Genomic DNA, 20,064 nt, shown 5'->3' with positions numbered 1-20,064 from the left:
AGCGCTTCTGTCTATTCATGCTCAGGACAGTAGTAGTGTGTAGGCTTAATGATGCACAGTATTGTCTATAATTTAAGCCTACAGAGTTGGGGGGAGGGGGTTTGTTAGGGTTAGGTGAGGGTTAGGCTAAACACAACTCTGTTGGGACACAAGCCCTCACTAAGCCAAGTTTATTTCTAGACGCCTGCTGTATGCATGCATTATACTATATGATCTAACAAAGCTTCACCCACTGACATAACAGTGCATTACAGCAGTAAAAACAAATTAAAAAACAAAAACAGATTTGATTCTCTAGGAAACTGCTAATTTCTGCAGGTTTAGTATAAATCCTCTACATATAATATACTGCAAGTATTGCTAAAAGTTATAACTCTGAATCACTTTAATTCAGCACCAACACAGCATATATGGACTCCCACGAACCTTCGCACACTTGATGGAGAGTGTAGAGCTGGTCTAGTGTTCCGCGACTGGGACGAAAACCGCATTGTTCATTTTGAATCCAAGGTTCCACTATCAGCTTAATTGTCCTCTTTAGTACCCTGGATAAAACTTATGACGAGGCTGAGGAGTGTGATTCCACACCCTCCGATCCCCTTTCTTGAAAAGGGGGATCATCACCTTGGTTTACTAGATGTACTGTCCGCGACCGCCATGCAATGTTCAGAGACGTTTCAACCAAGACAATCTCTGCATATCCAGAGACTTGAGGTACCTGAGGTAGACTTGAGTAGTCTCAAGTTTGAGTAGACTTGAGTAGACTCAAGTCTACTCAAATCTCGTCTACCCGCGGTTCCATGCCACCAAAGAGTTTGGCAACCACCTCTGTGACTTCTCCATGGCCTCCTCGAACTCCTCTCAGACCAGAGTTGTTGGCGGTGCTGTGGTACGCCTGGCCTGCTGTTACCTGTCAGCTGCCTCCGGAGTCCCACAATTCAACAAGACTCAATGAGACTCCTTCTTCACCTGGGCGGCTTCTCTACTACCAGTGTCCACCACCAGGTTTGGAGGTCGCTGCCACAACAGGCACAGGAGTTGTTGAAACCATAGCTATGATCACCTTCTTCAACAATAGATGACACGTTTGGTCCTGCCGAGTCTGTCAGAGCTCCTGGCCTGCTAACGGATGCAGCTCACCACCAGGTGGTGAACAAACAGAAGTACGAGAAGTACGAGTACAAAACACAACTCGTATTCTGATCGGGGAGGCCGTTCATCCCAAGCACCTTTCCAGGTCTCACTGTCACTGCCCACTTGACTGTTGAGGTCCGCAAGAGCTCAAACTGGAATGTTAAATTGTTCCACAAGTTTAAAGGTCAGAATGAAGAGAATCCTATCTTGTGTATCATGAATTATCTTAGAAGAAATTACAAAACTATTTTCTACAAGCTTTTATTTGTCAATGTGGTCAGTATACTCGCAGGTCACAATTAGCAGCAGTAAGCAGGGTGACATTTATGTGTGACTTCAGAGCTCATGTTATTTGATGTCAGCAGTGAGATGTTTATACTATCAAGATTTACCATGAAAATTACTTTTAAAAATCACTATTTGGGGTATTTTCAACCCAGGTTGTCATGACGTTTCCCAGACCAGCAAATACATTAACCATTGTGTTTCATCAGTCCCACCTTTCCATCCTGACACCATTGTTTGCAGCTTTTAAGTTGCCTGAGGAACAAGTTGAGCTCAAGTGTCTTCCTTTTACAAAACCAAACAACTTCCACAGATCCAAAGGGCAGAGGTGATCATATATTCAGGCTTGTTGAGTATGTATGGTTTTAGGATGACAGGATGATGTGAATTCATTGTTACCTCACTGTTGATATTTACTTCTGTTGACTACGTCACCAGATCTATTTAGCCTAAAGCAGTTCTCATGGCAGCCATAGACTATGCACCGGAAATAAAGGATGTGTATTTTTTACATTTAATATTTGGGTAATTTTATTGCATAAAAAGGCACATCTAAATATACAGAGACAACATTTGATAAGCAATAAAATCAATAAATAAGAATCAGCTTTTGTCTAGACTCTAGCATATATACACATACACTGGTAGCAATTTATTGCCTTGTGGAATGACTTAGAGAAATGGGGGTTCTGGAGACCATGTTTGAAATACCAATCTGTTGTCCTATAAAGATTGCCATGGAAGCCAGGGAGGGCGACTGAGTCCATCACAAACGAACACATATCGGTTTACATATTTCCACCTTGATTCTTCTTTTAGGCAACGCACAAAAAGAGCAAACAAAACTGTGGAACTCAAATAAAGCAGTTAAGGTAAAGGGGAGGAGGGGTGAGAAAGTCCCGTTAGTCTTCTGACAGGAGCCTGTGGAAATGATCCTTCCTCTTCTTAAGCACCTCCTGGAAGTCCTCCTGGAAAAACACAACAGGGATATTCAGACTGATGGAACAGTGAGAGGAAAGATCCACCAGATGCAGCTCCAGATAAACAGCTGTGTTATCTACAGCTGACTGGGTGGTACAACTCTGATAGTGTTTGGAAGTTGTTAGCAAAAGACTCAAACACAATGTACATCATGGGAAAATGCCTGATTAATAAGGAAGCGGTGTGTGTGAGTGTCTTAAATTATAAGGACAGGTAAATTAACCAAGCTATTGTCATCATTTGTTAATCTGATGATTACTCTCTTGATAAAGATTTATTTTCTAGAAACTTGACTACACTGCATTTGCTAGAATACTTAATGAAAGGTGTACCGCTGCAGAAAGCTTCTCCAAGGTGGGGATGAGCCTTTGGAGCTCTCTGTCCCCCATCTCTCCAGACCAACTCTTGATGTGAATCGTATTCATCAACTGCAAACACACCAAAAACACACATGAATGAAACCATCTGTTTTGATTGAGCAGCTGAAAAATTAAGACATTGTGAAATTCTAGTCAGGAAAACGAACAAAAACATTCACCTTAATATTTTTGACACTATGAAATTCCAACAAACTATTAAACACATTTGTGAGTCCAACATGGGGACTGTAGCTTTTTTTTAATTAATCCTGCAAACACTGTCCTGCTGCTCTCTTCTATTCCAGGCGACACAGCCATTATTAACTCACTGGCTGCCACTGATGTCTATAGACGAAAATTCAAATCCAAACATTCACTCACAATGACATCAATAGACGTCAGTTATGTATTTCAGCGTGAGGGCGGGGGGACAGGCAATGTCTCCCTATCAATATCATACTTCAACAGCAGTGTATGTGTGAACTAATTCCCTGTAGGTGGCAGCAGAGCTAAAAATCAAACATATCTAACAATGATTTGTTTCCCATTATTTAGTCTAAATAACAACTTAAGACTTTTAGACAGAAAAACACACATTTAATTTTAGCCTTTCCACAGCACAGAAATATAAAACCATACATTATCATCATTTCAATTAGTTAGATGTCAAATTAGCATCGAAAGATTACAATTCCACTATGCTTACATGGTAAGGGTATGTGTGGGGCGCGTTGTCCAGGACGACCGTTTTGGTGAGATCCCTCCCAAGGATGCTGAGATCTTTTACGTAGTGGCCGAGAACACACGCACAGTCATCTTGATATAAACGATGTCTAAAGGGGAAACAAGCATCAGGTTAAAAACCCTGCTGAGGCAAATCTCACCCCACGTTGGGTAACAGCTGTGAAGCAAGGCTGGGATTGTGTTAAATAAAAATGACATTTAAACAAAGTCTGTGGAAAAATTTTTTGAATTTGATTACTGATTATGAATAATTTTGGAACCTGCTTTTAAGTCATTTGAGGTGTTGGATTATTCAAAAAAAAAAAGAAAGAAAAGAATATCAAATCTAAATGTAATAATCATTCTATGCTATTCTCTGCAGCAGGCTATAAAAAATTGTAAATTCAGATTATTTATAACCAATACGAACACTTTTTATTCATTTACATGTTTTAAATGTAAGGAGTTAATACAGTTTAAGTCTGCACAGGTAATGTATGAAGGACACAACAATTTAAATCCATTATAGATTCATAAAATGTCTGAATTTAGAGCCCACATGAGTTGGGGGCCCACATATGTTGAGGGTAGGTTGCATGAAAGGATGCCAGATTACATTCTTTTTAAGTAATGTATACTAACCTTAACTTAAACGCTCACATTTTAGTTGAAGTTTTGGTTTGATAATTTAACTTTGAGGCTCAACATGGCCTCGCCCCTCACTGTTATAAATATTATGAAGCTTTTCACTTAATGTGCTCCAAGTCATGAGATCACCCTTATCCTGCTAGTGGGTCAAGGCTGGTGACAAAAGCCCTGTTGGTTACACATCAGAACCCCTCTGTAGGGTCACCAAGCTACGAGTTTATGAAACACAATGGGAGGCCGATAAAGGAGACATACCGAAACAGTTTTCTCTGCGGGTCCAGGACATTCAGAATCTTCTCTGCGTATTCCCTCTTTGCACATGTGTAAACAAACAGCTATGAAAGAACACAAAGAGCAGCTGAGTCCACACAAAACTGAAAGGCCACCAATACACAAGAAATGATAAATAAATCCTGGTGGATATTCCTTAACAGAGCTGCATTAAATTATAATAAAGACACAGGGATTATGGAAGAAGAATCTGGAAGCAGGAGAGAAAATGTGCTCTGAAAACTAGGAGCGGATGACTTGATAGTTCAATATCTAATGTTCCATGACAGGGAGCAAAAACTTACAAATAATTTCAGTTCACGTCTATATCTAGAGCCAGCTGAAGCAATAAAAAAACAAATTATTCAATTTTATTTCAAATTTAAACATTGACGAAAACAAACCTCAAAGACTTTTGCCATGGACTGCAGAAACTCTTTGACATGTGGTCGTAGGATCATGTACACCTAATAAGAGAGAAATTGAGAGAATTAAAGAATAAATATGACCACATATTCATTTTCAATAGATTATTTTTATTCAGCACCTCAAAAACCAGTTTAGAGTATAAAAGATCATCTCATCAGCCACAATATTGGCCTATTTACAACCAGGTTCTTTTGAACCTCCACAAAGAACTACTTCGAGTCTTGACAATGGTCATTGGAATATGAATAGCACTGGCCACACCTCACAGGTTTAAGAAGCTGAGGCAACACCAACCACCACTAGAACCGAAGAAGCCTCTTAGGCCCCGTCCACATGATGCCGGAACTTTTTGAAAATGCAACTTTTTTGTTGCGTTTACGCCTTCTGTCCACACAAGGACGCAGATATCCGGGACGAAAACGCAACCTTTTGAAACGCTGGCAAAGGTGAATTTTTTTGAAAAACGCTGGGTCTGCGTTGTCGTGTGGATGCTTTATGTACAAACTTTTCTATCCGGGGGGCGTCTCCCTGCGTGTTGATCAATGCACTGATGTGAATACGTGTGAACAGAGATCTTTTTGAAAATGCTGTCGTGTGGACGCAAATCTTTTTCTATGCAGCGTGAAAATAGTAGCATTTTCAAAAAGCCTTAGAAGAGAGGTGAAATATCTTTAAAAAACTTTCTTTAAGAAACTTTCTGAAAGTCAGCTAGATTGATTTAAACAGCCTTGGAGTATTCTTTGATTTCAAATTCTGTCCCTTGAACACTACCACACAATGCGATGATTACCTTGTACTGATTGTCTTGGAAAGTTGTGTAGAAGGTGTACTCTGCTTCGTCGATCACAGTTAGAGAGCTGAACATCAGGGTCTCCTCCTGGAAAGTCATACATTACTGTGACTTACTTTAATAAAAATAAACAAACAAAATTATATTCACTGTCACTACAGTTGCATTCTATGTGTCTTCATGTCATAAGCTCTTTGCTGTCAAAGTTAAACGTCCATGCTGTCAATTCAGAGGGTTGAACTCACCAGGTCGACCACCAGCGTGGCCTCTGGAGTGCTCCTGGTCTTGGGTGGAATATCTCTGAGTTGAGGCTGGGAGTACTGAGAGTGTGACGGTATGTTCTTGATGAATTTACAGCTAGAGAAGAAAACAGTGGTTTTAAAATGGTAAAAATCATTTAAGTGGGTGAGTTGTGGCATGGACATGAAACACAGAGTGGGAACAAGCTCTGGAACCAGATTGACTAATTCATACGAGCAAGAATAAAGTCACTGAAGCATTGTAGTGGGTTTCTATTCATCGTCTATTGCATTTTAAATTATCAGTATATGAAGAAGTATTGATTTATCTAGTATGGGAGTCTCTGGGAAACAAATGGTTCAACTTACTTCTAATTAAAAACTGAATAACAGAAAATCAGGCCTCAAGTTTCCCATGAAGCCTGTTCCCCTTTATAGTTTGACTGGATATTCATCCATCAGTGCAGTAGTCAAATCATTATTGTAAGAAGACTTTTCCATCATCTGTGCTAGGGTCATACTTGACCAATAAGAGAAAACTGACTTAATCAACACCTCACAACTTCAGAGTTTATTAAATCGATGGTGTGACTATGATTAGGAGCTAAATTTATATATTAAAATAGTAATAGAAAGCAATAGATAGTTGTGCAGTTCCATGAACAGCATCTACCGAATATAAAACGACCCTGATTATAAGACGACCCCCTCTTTTTCAAGACTCAAGTTTGAAAAAAGACTTTTTGAACACCAAATTTAATTATTATACAGAAAATAATTACTGTTCATCTGAAACAAATGATTATAACAATATATTCGAGAGAAAAAGCATATTATTTTGCCTCATTCAAATCATGCAAAAACTGTCTATCACATCTTAATATCTGAACATTTAAATATGTAAACTAAAGTGCAATCACATTTGTAAATGACTGGTGAGTGGCACCAACCTTGCTACCATCAGAGTACCGACCCACTTTTCTTCAGATTGTCGCTACTTTTCTCCATTTTCTGTTATCTCTTTTCTCGTTTTCTTCTCTTTTCTGTCTTACAACTATTTTTATTTTTCTTCTTCGTGACAGGGGTTCGCTATGGCCTGGGGAATTAAGTTCAGCATTCGCTTTAAAGATATCTGTCGCCATCTAGCGTTGTGAATGGGTATAATGTCTAGACCCCGAATGTAAGACGACCCCCACGTTTTCAGTCTTATTTCAATGCAAAAAACACCGTCTTATATTTGGGCCAGTACGGTAATTCAAATATGCTCTGTTATCTGTGTAGGTTCTCAGTTATCCAGGTCATGGTTATCCAAAGCTGTTTAAGTCAGTCCACTGGATTGCTCTTTTAAACATGTTAAACATGCTCTGCTAAAATTTTGATGGAAATGCTTTTTCTGACCAGGTAATGTTCTCCTGACATTCACCAAAAGCTTGCCAGGCTTGAGGGGAATATGTTCCACTACTGACAGAGTAATGTACAACGGCGAGCATCTGTAAGAGGCTTTTACTTACGGACTGAAGACATCGTCCTCCTCGTCTCCAGTCAGAAGGTCAATGGAGCCATAACCAAATACACACTGTTCTGGGCTCATCAACACGTTTCCAGTATCACTCTTCACATCTGGACAGGAAAGTCAACATACAGTGTCATAAGTTTCCAAGCAATAGGAAAAGTTTGCCAGTCAGTCAATGATTTTAATGCTAGGCTGATTCCCTTTCCATTGTTGTGTAACTGGATGCTATATTATCTAACGTAATAAAAATGCAGTACTATCAAAGAAGTTAGCAATGCATAAAATGCCAGCTTAAGTAAAGATTCATACAGTTTGTTTTGTTCTGGTCCAAAATTGCAGCAAGACATCCTGTCAGCTCACCACATTACTGTCTGCTACAGGTCACAAGGCTCCTTGATTCATCCATTTAAAAAATCCAGAAAGGAGCTTAAAGATGCTGATTAGTTTATACTGTGGATTGGTGAGTGTACAATATCACACCCTTTGGTTATACAGGAAGAAAGAGATGGGCAACAGTGATACACTGTGAGGCTCTCTGAGGGTTTGTTATTGTGTAATTCAAGTCTGTTTAAGGCCCGACTTCCCCTTTGTTAAATACAAATTCATAGAGACAGTGGTTATACTCACTTTCCTTGCTGGGTGTGAGGAAACGCACAATGGGTGAGTAGATATTTCTGGCTGTTGTGTGACGAGGAGTCACTGGGTCGATCTCTGACAATATGTTTTCACGGCGCAAGATGGACCTGACTGGAGTCTTGAAGGCCAAATCTTGACCATAAAAAACAGACACAAGTGCAGGGAAGAGTGTAAGGAATGTATATTTAGGAAAATAAATGCTAAAAATTTCAAAAGCTATGCTTGGAAAAGTGGAAGCTGCCAAACAAACCTGTTTCTCTGTCGATAACAGCAATGGCCCTATTCCTTGGCCGGCCACAGCGCAGTGGGCGTCGCTTCATGGTGGGAATTTCATCATATGAGTGGTGAGATTCGTTTTTCAAAGTCCCTTCACTCTATGTGTTTAAAGAAAGAGACCCTTAAACATGCCTTTCTATACAAAAATCAAATATTAAAAATCTTGACGATTGCTTGTGAGAGGCTATGTGACAAATGTTAGCAGATGGAGTCTTCTAATGGCATGACGGGGTTTTGATTCCAACATAGCCCTATGTATATTTATCCCTGTGTGCTATAGGAATCCATATAAGCTGCATATCAGTTCTACAGTCTACAAAGTGCATCTGTGGTGTTGTACCCTTTTTTTTATTCCGTAATTGAGACATTAAAGAGAAAACACACATGTAAGCAATAAAACCGAATAACTCAAGAGACCAAGCACGCATCAGTGGAGTTTCAAGTACGTACAGTCTGCATACTTATGTCCTGTTGACCTACTTTCCCTGGGACCCTCTCACATATACCACTGCTCTGTTTAATCCTTTGCTGCTGCATCAGTCCGGTCAGACCACACGTCACAGAGCTACACATCTAAGCCATGAAGTCCCAGACGGCTCAGAATCACAGGGGGGCAATTTCCAGTTTACACAGCATGCTGCTCTAGCCATGCTCGGCAGATCTTCTGTTTATTACAGGTGTGCAATTTAACATTTCAGACATCTCCTACATCTGAGTGAACAAATTGTGTACATGCACATACTGTATATTATCTATAACAATAACACTACAAGCCATCAAATTCTGACAGAATTAGTTTGAGATAAATCAAGCATTCATTAGCATAGAACTGTTTTTCTCTCTAAAAAATTGTCTCTGTAATATTAAGGAAAGATGTACACAATGTTTATTTGTCGAATTAGTTAGGAAATCTAATGGGAAAACAGGTCTTTGGCTGGAATGAACACTTGTAAATATTGACGCATGAGTGGATAAAGGAAGATCTGTTTGGATGTGTGATCTAATGACTGCTATTCAACTGTTCAGCTCCGACTGAAAGGCTAATGAGCACCAGTGTCCACCATTAAACCACACCATAACACACATACAAAAAACAAAACAAAAAACCCACCATAAACATAGGTGAAAAAAATCTAGGAATCGCTCCGGTGGCAGTACAAAGGGACTATTTTATTCTGTTACCGAACGTAACGCAAGATAAGGTTGTACACACAAATTCTGTCTGTAAACTGTTAACTTACTTCCTACACGTGACAAATCCAATCAAGCTCATTGGTTAAAGGCTTTCAGCTATTTCGTCACACATCGTTTCATGTTACTGTTTGTTGTGAGTGCTAACGATGATTAGCTCACTTCAAGCTAACTGTTAGCACGCTGACCAAGCTGCTGAATAAAACCTCGACTGCCGATAGTGTCCAACCACACCGTTCAGGTCCATCATACCTTCCCACAGTTACGTATCTATTATCGAGGCAAACAATAATGTGTTACCTTGGTCTGTAGCGGGCTTTCGGCCGCAGAGAGACGAGTTCGTCTCGGCGTTGCTTTGTTGGACCGTCGGTGGTTGCCACTCCGTGTCCCCGGCGAAACGGTATAGCCTTTTCGAGACCTGAGTCTCATTTTTCTTTTAATGTATGGTTTCTAAATATTCAGGTACTGGGCTCTTAACGTAGAAGCTGGTAGCATTGATTCAAAGGTTTGCTTTTTTTTCTCCCTACCTGGCTAGTTTTGTTATTTCGAAGCCCACCTCTACGGTTTCTGTGATTGGTTAAACGTAAGCTATACAGCGGAGAATACGACTAACAGCCAATCACAAAAGAGAAAAGGGCGGAACTGCACAAAATGTGGGTGGGGAAAACAGATTCCCCGCTCTGGGTATGTGTTCTCGAATCAGTTTGTGTGTTTAAATCCGCCGGGGTACGATAGGTTTACCGCCGAGGACACAGTAATTGGGCGGGACTTCAAGACACTTCAACCACAACGTGAGGGCGGTGTCACGTTGCAGAGGATGACCCACTGTCCGACTGACATTCAACGTGATGCCGTGAGCGTTTCATTCCCGAAGCTGTCACTTCAACGCCACACACACACACACACACACACACACACACACACACACACACACACACACACACACACACACACACACACACACACACACACACACACACACACACACACACACATTGATCTTTTATATTTTATTTATTAGGTTTATTGATGTTAGATTTACAGTGTGATGTAAATAATATGTACTTTTTGGCGACCCCTGAAGGGAAAAGCCGAAAGGACAAGAAAAATTTACAATAATATGTACTTTTATTAAAAGTTAAGATTTTATACTCAGTATTATTGTTGAAATAAAGACGTTATGATACTCTGCTTGGTAGGATTATGAAAAAACAAACACTTGGAACAAATTTTGATTCCACATTTTGTGAGAATGTATCTTAAACTAAGCAAATATATTACATTAAAATTAAAATTTATTCAGGAATTGTGGATTCTAAATCCCTGTCTTTAGTGGGCTAATCACTCTAGTGGAAATGATTATCTTCTACTAAAAATTGTTTTAATTTTTCCATGAATTTCCAGACTAGGATGACATAAAAATGTTAATAAAAAGCGTTAGACTGACCCAGGATGTGTGATTATAGGGCTCATGGAAAAATCATGCTTATTGTGAACTCTCAACTCAGATCAAATTGCATCTGAAACTTCTTGGTGGATTTATTGAAAAACACAAAGAATGGAGGCGCTGTGCGGTGTTAGCATCGTCAACAGCAAGACTGTTCCGGGTTTTAATCCAGTTTTGGATTAAATGTGGAGCTTTATTTCACACATTGAAACTACCATCAAAATTGCACACAATGTAAAAACCACTTAAGTTAAAACCATACTTATTTACAGTTTCCTGACTTATACAAAAAAATCCAAAGGTCTGGTGACATTTCAGAAAGGTAATATTTTATTAATTTCAGATTCAAAATAAAAGTATTCACACAAACACGTATTGAGTAAATGGGCAAAAACAGCTCTTTGCCCTTTAAAAACAAAGAAAAAAAATAACAGTTGCCTTGCCCACCGCCACTATGCTGTTGCTGTGGTTACTGGGAAACATCCCATTCATCTAAAATGTAATCATTTATCAAAAAAGGAGGAATAAGCACACATTTATAGAACAGAAGAAAAAAAAATTGACTCGCAGTACTAAAAGTGGTACTAAAAGCAGCACTTGTTGTAGTACTAGTAGTAGTTAGTTGAGCTGGAGGTTCCCTGTCGTCGATGCATAAAATAAACTTAACAGTAGAAGTGTCACAAACTTGTAACACTTAGAGAAGCGGTGGCAGCAAAGCCAGTGTCCAAAAAGAACTTATCCTTCCACCTGCAGTGTGACAAGTATATATTTCTCATGTTTTCTACAGGATTTCAACTCTCATAATCTTAATTACTGCATGTGGAAGTTCATTTGGGACCACTGTGCTCACTCTCACGCCCTCTTTGCGAAACCACTAAACTGTAACTTGAACCCTCACTGATTTAAATGCATCAAACTGGAGGTAGAGGTAGATTTTCCTGAGAAGTTGTAAAAAATAAGAGGCTTGTTTCAGTTCTGAAATTAATTTGAAGACATGTGAATCCCCCCCAAAACACACAGACATTTACACACAGACATTTACACACACACACACACACACACACACACACACACACACACACACACACACACACACACACACACACACACACACACACACACACACACACTTATCACATGCTTTCCTAAAATAATCACATTGTTATTATCATTATTATTGGTATATTAATTAATCTGATATAAATTTAATCTCTGCGTCCTGGGGTTGCTACAGCAAATCCAAGATTTAAAAAAGATGAAAGCACAAAAAAAAGCAAGAAATATAAACATGATATAATTTCACAGCCCTAAAAAGCCATATTTGAGAAATATTCTATTTAATGAATCTTAGTAATACAGGTAAATCCATACAATTGTCACAGCAGAAGGCATTTCGTTATTTCTTCTTATTTTCTTGTCCACAGTCCATCGAATGGAGATAAAGTCAGCGGTGAAGTCCAGTCTTACCCACATGCACCTTAACCCGCAAATGCAACATGTGGGTACATGTGGTAATTTTTCATGCAAGACACTCTGGATTGAGTAAGATTTGAAAAAGTTCTTAAAACTACGACTCTGGTGGGTGTGAAAGCAGCAATAAATCAAGGACTTCATGTTATGACATTTTGACATAAAGTGATCCAACCAAAGACAGAGACACATAGGGTTTCTGTTGATTTAAAGCCCCAGATTTGGGAGTCAGCCAGCACTGCATCTACTACCAGAATCATCAAAAACTAAAGCTCAGACACACAAGATGTTTTTTGCATTAAAAATGCTATAGATATTAGTCCAGATAAGTCACTGCTCCCATACAACATGAACGTGTGTGGATACCAGCAACAAGCAGAACTTTTAACCACACTGCACACAAGAATTATGTAACTCTGACATCAAAATAAACCGTAGTACCACCGACTGAAAAGCCGAAGCAAGCACCATCTGACATAACAACGAACACCGCTGTCAGGTTGTAGGCCAATAAGAGATGCAGCTGACGACATTCAGAAAAAATACCAATCCTCTTCAAAACTCAGAACAAACTATGGATTCATATTAGGTCCTAAAGTGTTAAGACTGATACAGTTTCCATAGCAACATATGCAATTGTGTGTTCAAATGCCAGATGTGGTGGAACCTGCTTGACTGTGCAGAGACTGACAAAATAAAATTCCATTTAACTAAATTACTGTTTTTTGATGTGATGATCTAAAAGCTGTTTGGAAGCAAGTATTAAAATGAAAGACATAAAAAAACACTAATTGTGTAACTGTTAGAAATTAGAAATAGCATCCGTAGTCTAGAATGATTGTGCGTTATAACAAAAGCTTCCACTAGGGAGAGCTCTTGGTGAAGATTTTAATGTGCATCCTTGACTGTCAAGACATTTCTGGTTTCCCTTGTGTTACCTAAATCAGCTGCATGCAAGTTACATTTTCAAGCCAATATATGATTGTCTGTGATCTTTACAATCTCTTTTATAGTTAAGAAACCAGTATCAACGACATTTTAATCCTGCATGAACCTTCAACAGGCTTCACTGTCATCTCTGATGTGAAGTAAATCTGATAAAAGGCTTCAATTCTTGAGGTAGAAACAGGTCTTGAGTGTGGTTAAATGGATGTAAATGTCTTTGGAGGTATGCAATGTTGTTGACATGTTTCCTGATTGTCACTACCACGCAAGTAAAAAGGTTCCCAGAAGATGCTTCTGTGCATTCACTGAAAGGATCAAGAGAAAGCTGCAGTACCTCCACTGTTCAAATGCAAATGTATCACAGAGCTTGTCGATAGCAAAATGATCAACATGGATCTACTGAAGGGGGCAGGTGCTTGAATATGCCTCAGGGACCAAAAGGTCACCGGGTCAAATCTAAAAAGGTAACGTTGATTCTTTAGATCATTATTGATTGAATTTTGCCAACTTCTTCAGCCCTCCCCCCCGCTAATGCTTTCAGACACATGTCTGTTTGATTGTCCACCATTACTAGCAACTATCACATCTGTTACCCCTGCAGACTGAAAGAAGAATGGAGACCAATGCCAGGCCTTACCAAGAAAATCATGAAAATCCAAGAAAAAAAAAAGTATATACCAAAAATTGTTGTAATCAAGCTATTTGTATCATTTAAACAAAAAATACTGGTTAATACTTTTGCAATGGAGACAAAAATGAATACCAGGTGAAGTCATGCTAACCAAAAACCCCCATCTCATAGCTTCTATGTACAGAATGAAAGATAATTCATTAAACCTAAATGTACACCATAGTCGGAGAAAATAATGCGTTGATTGTGGTTATGATTGTACATTTGTATTTCGATGTTTCTAACATTTAATGTGAGGTCTGTGACGATTCCAAACATCCAGCATAAGCGTAAGGTTCATCATTTTGAATACCAGCCACCAAATGTAAAACCATCTTCCTTTATTTCTGTTGACTGCTTTCTGATTTTCAAAAGGTAAAATACGTGAGCACTAATCCCAATAATGTTAACCCTATACATGTGAAAGTTCACTTAGTGAAGTCAAAGCAAGACATACACTAACCTAACCCAACTAACCTGGCTAGTTAAAGGAATCCTGTGGCCCAAACAACAGTAAAAGAGATTGTGATATATAAAACTAGCAATGCTTCAGATGAAGTTGTCTCATCAAACTGTATTTCTTTGTCTTTGTAACTTTTGTTTCACAGCAAGTCAAAACCACATAAATGCTATTCAAATATTAAAAGTCCAAATTACCAAAAATATCTGAATTTTTCATGTAAAAATGTAATCGCTCTCTGGTGTCTATTCTTCATTTGTTAAATGACTTCTCCAGTGACCAATGGCTGTGAATAGTGTATTAAAAGGTGGTCTTCATAAAGCTGCAATGTCGTACAGACAGGCCTTTCAGTTCCGCAAACGTTTCTCAGAAATAAGACCAACGTCATTGGTTGAGTTAAACCTTAGTGGTTGAAACTATAGAGCCTGTGATTATGAATGTAGACTGATAACCAGAAAGAGCCAGAGGAAATGAAAAAACACAAAAAAACATGAGCAGAACATGTGACCGAGGCTCACGGTGCTGTCTGCGCTTAAAAGACACACTCAGATAATCTTGCTGGTCTGCTTCTGGAGATCACAAATAAAATACAACCAAACTCCACACACAGAGAGGAGACGCTAATTAAACTGGACCTGGCGTTATCTGGTTGTAGAGATTTAACTCGTGTCACCAGCAGGAAACAACCATCACCAGGGCACTTCACTATCTGCTGTTTGTGTGTTTGAGGTTTTGCATCCATTTTTCACTGGGCATTGTTTCTAGATTTGGGCTCCTTTTCCAAATAACTAATGTATTATAAATTCTCTGTCCAGATGCCAGCAGTCTTGATCCCTTTAACTCAGTTTTCATCACTGATGGTGACGTTCATACTTCACTACATTTATCAATTGATTTTAGCTTGTTTTTGCCAAATTTGGTGTGCAAAAATACAAACGTGTATTTAAGCAGGTACATGAAAGAACTGTTAAATGTAAAAGCCATTACACACAAAATATAAGTAACTATTAACATAACCAGTAGCACCCACTTGCTGTAGCATGTGAAATCAAAATACACATACTATACTGTTACTTTGCCATGCATTTAACTGGTCTGATAACCACGTAGCTACCCCTAAAGTGATTAAATTACAAATCTTAAGGATTACATTATTATCATCCGTATTTTAAGTTATCTGCCATAATTTCGACAAGAATTCCTTCTTTGTCAGTATGGAAAAGTTGTTTTATGCTGCACTGAGATATAACTCAACCAACGGGATCCTGTGGCTGCCTCCAGAGCAGCTTTATCTGACAAACTTTATAAATTGGAACAACAGCTCCACTTTTCATTTCTAGGAAGTCATAAAACAAGTTGAACAGGCTGAACAGTTTGCTTCTTTGTATTGAGAGGTACTCTAGCTATTTTACTAAACTTCAAGATTTACATTTAATGACTGTATGTCTCTTTCAATGAATTCACTGGCTGTCTGAGCACAAAGCCTACTTTTCAAAACTGACCAGTGTGTGGCAGCTGGTGGTGATTTCCCACCGAGAAGCTAGTCCCGAATCAAAGTTACGACAGCCATCTGGTGATATTTGAGTGGAACAGTAAAAAGTGATTAGGCTGAGGTACTGCTCGTTCTCTGGTCATCTCATGCTGAGTTAAGGCCTCCAAACAGAACCCACATACAAAGCCTGATTTACTTCCTAAAGTCAGTAGGAAAGAGGCTGCTTTGCATAGCGGTGGGTTTTGGGGGTTGAGTAATCTCAGTGACCAACTGCACAGAGAGGTAACACAGGTTTAAGTTCAAAAAGTGGAATGATTGATCTAATTCAAGAAATGCAAAAGATTGATTGCTATGGTAAAACCACCTTGGCTAATTTGACATTTTTCCTAATTTAGATTCTAGTGAGTTCTCACACAAGCGCGAGTGCACAAGCCGTGTCTGCGATCACCTCTGGGCACACATTGTCAAAAGCTTGAAAAAAGTAACTTCTAAAAGCAGTCAGAGGATCACACGACATTCTGTTACATCTTTGACAGATAACGAAGCACTAAGTCATGCAAAACACAAAGCTGAAACAACAAAAAAAAAGATCTGTAATCTATGATTCAAAAAACAATATATTTGATATAAGATGAAAAAAAACCCTGATTGTACATATGAGTGTCTCAGAAATTAGTAGATAGTTTTCCTACTTCATTCCGGACAGCTTTACAAATATGCCCATGGATGTGACCTTTGGACATAGTCACTCCATTTGGGGGCCATGTAGTAGAAAAGGTTGAGCATGCAGACACCTAAAACAATTGGAAGCTACAGGGACAGTTGGTGTGGATGCTGTTAAGGCTCAGAAAGTCTGGCATGTTGAGGTGCAATGAGGGTAAAAAACAAAAAAAAACAAAACCTCATGAAAAATTAGTTAATTTTTCCACCTGCAGAATTGACCTTGATCTAAAAAGAATTAAACACACTAAGCTCAACAATCTGCCATGGATACACACTGAAATAGCCACAGATCAAGAAACAGCTGAAGATTTTACATTAAAAAAAAAAAGTCATAGGTTTCAGGAACAGGAGTCACAAAAGCTGCTAGGACGTTGCAAGCGCGCTGTAGCATTCTAGCTAATTTGTTAATTCCTATATGTTGGTCGCCATCAGCGATGGGCTTTTAACAGCAGTTCACTTACTTGCAGTTGAGATTAAAAAAAAAATCTGTGGCATTGATATGATGCACACCCAGACACACACCTGCACTGATCCAAAATGGCTGCCATGTGAATAAGGTTTTAAGGTTTTATACAAAATGAGGTCACAACGGTAAATTGTTATATGCCTTGAAAAAACAACATATACCTGTAAAGCTTTTCTGATTAAAAATAGAGGATATTCATATTTTCTTCTTTTTTTTTTTAAATAGAATTCTAAATATATAGATTTTTTTTTTCCTGCTGTGAAAGGATTGTTAAGGATTTAAATGATATAACACAATAAAGAGAATAACAATAATGATAATAAAGACAACGAGAAGATGAAATAAAAAAATTCTTCCCGAGAGGATAAAAAATTGCTGTCAATCAGTAGCTGTGTTGGTATGTGTAAACAGTGCATTACCCTTCCTAGTTATTACGTTCTCTTTTGTTCTCCGATAGTCTGTACATTTATGCAGAAATAAATAATTCACAGGTTGTGCATACATATTTGTTTAGCATATACTGGCTCTCACTTGGGGTATTTTTCTTTTTTTCCGAAATCCTTTTGGCTATGAAGAACAAAAGAGTCGAGTTGGTGGGAGAAAACCTGAGATAGTGTATTTCAAGTGATGCAAGTTTCAGTTTGTGTCTTTCTGTACAGTTTACGGTTCTTCTCTTTTTGGCATAGATTGTGTAGAAATTTAGGTTGATTTTTGGCTTTACTTAGCATGGTAAAAAAGGGATGGGGGCTGAGGGTTTGTTAAGACAATGAATTGCTGGAGGTTGAGGTAGTTGTGTCCTGCTGCGGCCGCTGCTGCGGGGTGATACGACTGCTGACCGTCTTGTTGGAGGTGCATGATCCAGACGCACCAGACAAGGCTGACCCTGCTGCTGCCTGAGCAAAAAGAATGCCTGGGAGGAAAAAAACAACAACAAAGATACAAGAATATAGAAGGTAAGAAGAGAAACTGTACGTTTTGAATTAAAACGTTTTTTAAAGGAATGATCATTTTGGTCAATATCCTGTCTTTTAAGTACAGAGCTAATAACTAACCAAGGGAAGTACATAGTTAACTTAGTTCTGTCGTAAATTATTCAATCTTTAAGCAATAATTCCTTAATTTGGAAAATTATATATGCAGTATTATATAATCATGAAATCCAACTGTGAATTTCAGGCTTAGTGAGCACAAAACAGATTGTTCTTTTACACATTTCTGTTTGACTGCACATCTGTCAAAATGTTACACAGCAAATCCCACTTTACCCTGAGAATGATGTGAAACATTAAAGGAAGTGATGGTGTTACCCACCAGTGTACATCACTCCATTCAGCTCCAATGACATGCTGATGCTGCTCGTGCCGTTGGTGGTGAGGTTCAGAGCAGAGTCCTGCCTGCCTTCTGTAATGCAACCATACAAAAGAACCATTTTAACACCTTTTTTATTCAGTATAAATGTGACAAGGTGTCATTGTGACAATGTGTGTTCAATAAAATGAACAAATGAAATGCAGTAACATAATATCATCTCAAAGCACGAGCAACTCTGAAACTGCGTTTCTCTGAAATCATCTGCATTTTCATTACCGAGAAAAGTATCGACAGTAACCGAGAAAAACTCTGCTATACAGTTAAAGAAGGGAACCCCCCATAAGGGCAAACAGACTTTCTATATGCATGCATAAATGTGTTTCTATAGGTAAAATAGGTCAATAAAGGAACCTGGCTCCTCAACATTTGGTTCTGTGGTTTGAGGTGAAATGAAAAGAATGTTTAGAGATATCAACCGCCATAAAGAAGAACAATCTAAATGCAGCTCGTATCAGCTTTGGGTTAATACAACGGATGCTCTGTAGTGATATTAGGTATTGATTTTTTTTCTTTCAGTCAAGATCCTCAGAAAACACATTTTGCTAGCATTTTCCAGTTTGATGTAACAGGTATGTGTTTCCAGTAAAACAGCTGACATCTGGATTTATTACTGTTACATTAAATACGTGTGTGTACATTTCCAATGTGTATCTCCAGGGAGTGTCTTTACAGATTCAGCGTTGATCAACATTACCTCAAGTGATATCATTCAACACTAGTCAGTATAATTTTATTTTTATCATTATGACACATATTTTGACCTCTTTTACACAAACAGCTCTGCTCTGCTGCAACCAGTGACTTTGAAAGAAACAAGTGGGAGAGCATTACTTTTACTTCAAAATAAAATATCTCACAAAATATAAGAAGAATAGTATGTGATAATTTATTACATTTTGTACGTATAATCAGCTTGAGACAGCATAAAACAATTTGCTTAATGTTGTAGGGCTGTGTTTATCTTTTTTTAATTAATCTGGAAACCCTTACATGTTTAACATTTAATGCAAACTGATCGCATGAACAAACTTCACTCAACCAATTAATTTCTGTGACAGCCGCTGTTGCAAATACTACAATAATTCAAATGCAACTTCCACCTAAACACAGCAGGTGGAAGTTCAATTTTAGACATCCAGGAAATAAAGCAACACAACAAAGTCTCACTGGGGGTGAAGCTAGAACAGGAGAGGCATCACTTCACCACACTTAACTCAGATAAATTTATCTTACCAGCAAATTTAGAGCCACTGCTGGAATCACAAAGGTGTAGTAAAATCCATACCTTCTGACAAATCTACAGCTATAATTATCATAATAGTCACTTCCTGGTTTTCACTGAGCCAATTCTCCATCTAATTATGAAATCAAGAAAACTAAGCGGAGATGGTATCAATAAACTTTGCAATCCTTATAAACATTTTGTCGTGTGTTGTTTTAATAAAACATAAAAAAAGAAGTCTATTTTTACTCAACTCAAAAGTAAATACATACACTGATCATGATTAATTACAATTAACTGCAGCTTATTATTGCGACTAAAATG

The 20,064-nt window shown here is 38.4% G+C and overlaps 2 protein-coding genes across 3 annotated transcripts in view; both read right to left on the bottom strand.

The window, feature by feature from the left end:
• Nucleotides 1-1,932: 1,932 nt before the first annotated feature.
• ctdspl3 (CTD (carboxy-terminal domain, RNA polymerase II, polypeptide A) small phosphatase like 3) lies at nt 1,933-10,061 on the bottom strand. The gene is made up of 11 exons (XM_068319563.1): nt 9,775-10,061; nt 8,258-8,381; nt 7,999-8,139; nt 7,370-7,478; nt 5,865-5,976; nt 5,620-5,706; nt 4,805-4,867; nt 4,386-4,465; nt 3,466-3,592; nt 2,733-2,828; nt 1,933-2,387 (listed from the first exon to the last, which is right to left on the bottom strand). The coding sequence occupies exons 1-11, from the start codon at nt 9,901-9,903 to the stop codon at nt 2,322-2,324; spliced, it is 1,134 nt and encodes a 377-aa protein (XP_068175664.1). The 5' UTR covers nt 9,904-10,061; the 3' UTR covers nt 1,933-2,321.
• Nucleotides 10,062-11,094: 1,033 nt separating this feature from the next.
• The window catches only part of arid3a (AT-rich interactive domain 3A), a 44,956-nt gene continuing 35,986 nt past the window's right edge, over nt 11,095-20,064 (bottom strand). The window contains exons 8-9 of one of the 2 annotated variants that reach the window (XM_068320115.1): nt 18,459-18,548; nt 11,095-18,057 (exon numbers count right to left, since the gene is read on the bottom strand). In XM_068320115.1, coding sequence (XP_068176216.1) covers nt 17,906-18,057; nt 18,459-18,548 — 242 coding nt within the window. In that variant the 3' untranslated portion in view covers nt 11,095-17,905. The remainder of the gene's footprint in view (nt 18,058-18,458; nt 18,549-20,064) is intronic. The other variant, XM_068320116.1, reaches the window with a different exon arrangement.

Source organism: Antennarius striatus, chromosome 7, assembly GCF_040054535.1.
Source record: "Antennarius striatus isolate MH-2024 chromosome 7, ASM4005453v1, whole genome shotgun sequence".
In the NCBI taxonomy this organism is placed as follows: Eukaryota; Metazoa; Chordata; class Actinopteri; order Lophiiformes; family Antennariidae; genus Antennarius; species Antennarius striatus.
The sequence above is the reverse complement of the archived record's forward strand: the minus strand, read 5'-3'. Positions and strand labels throughout refer to the sequence as shown.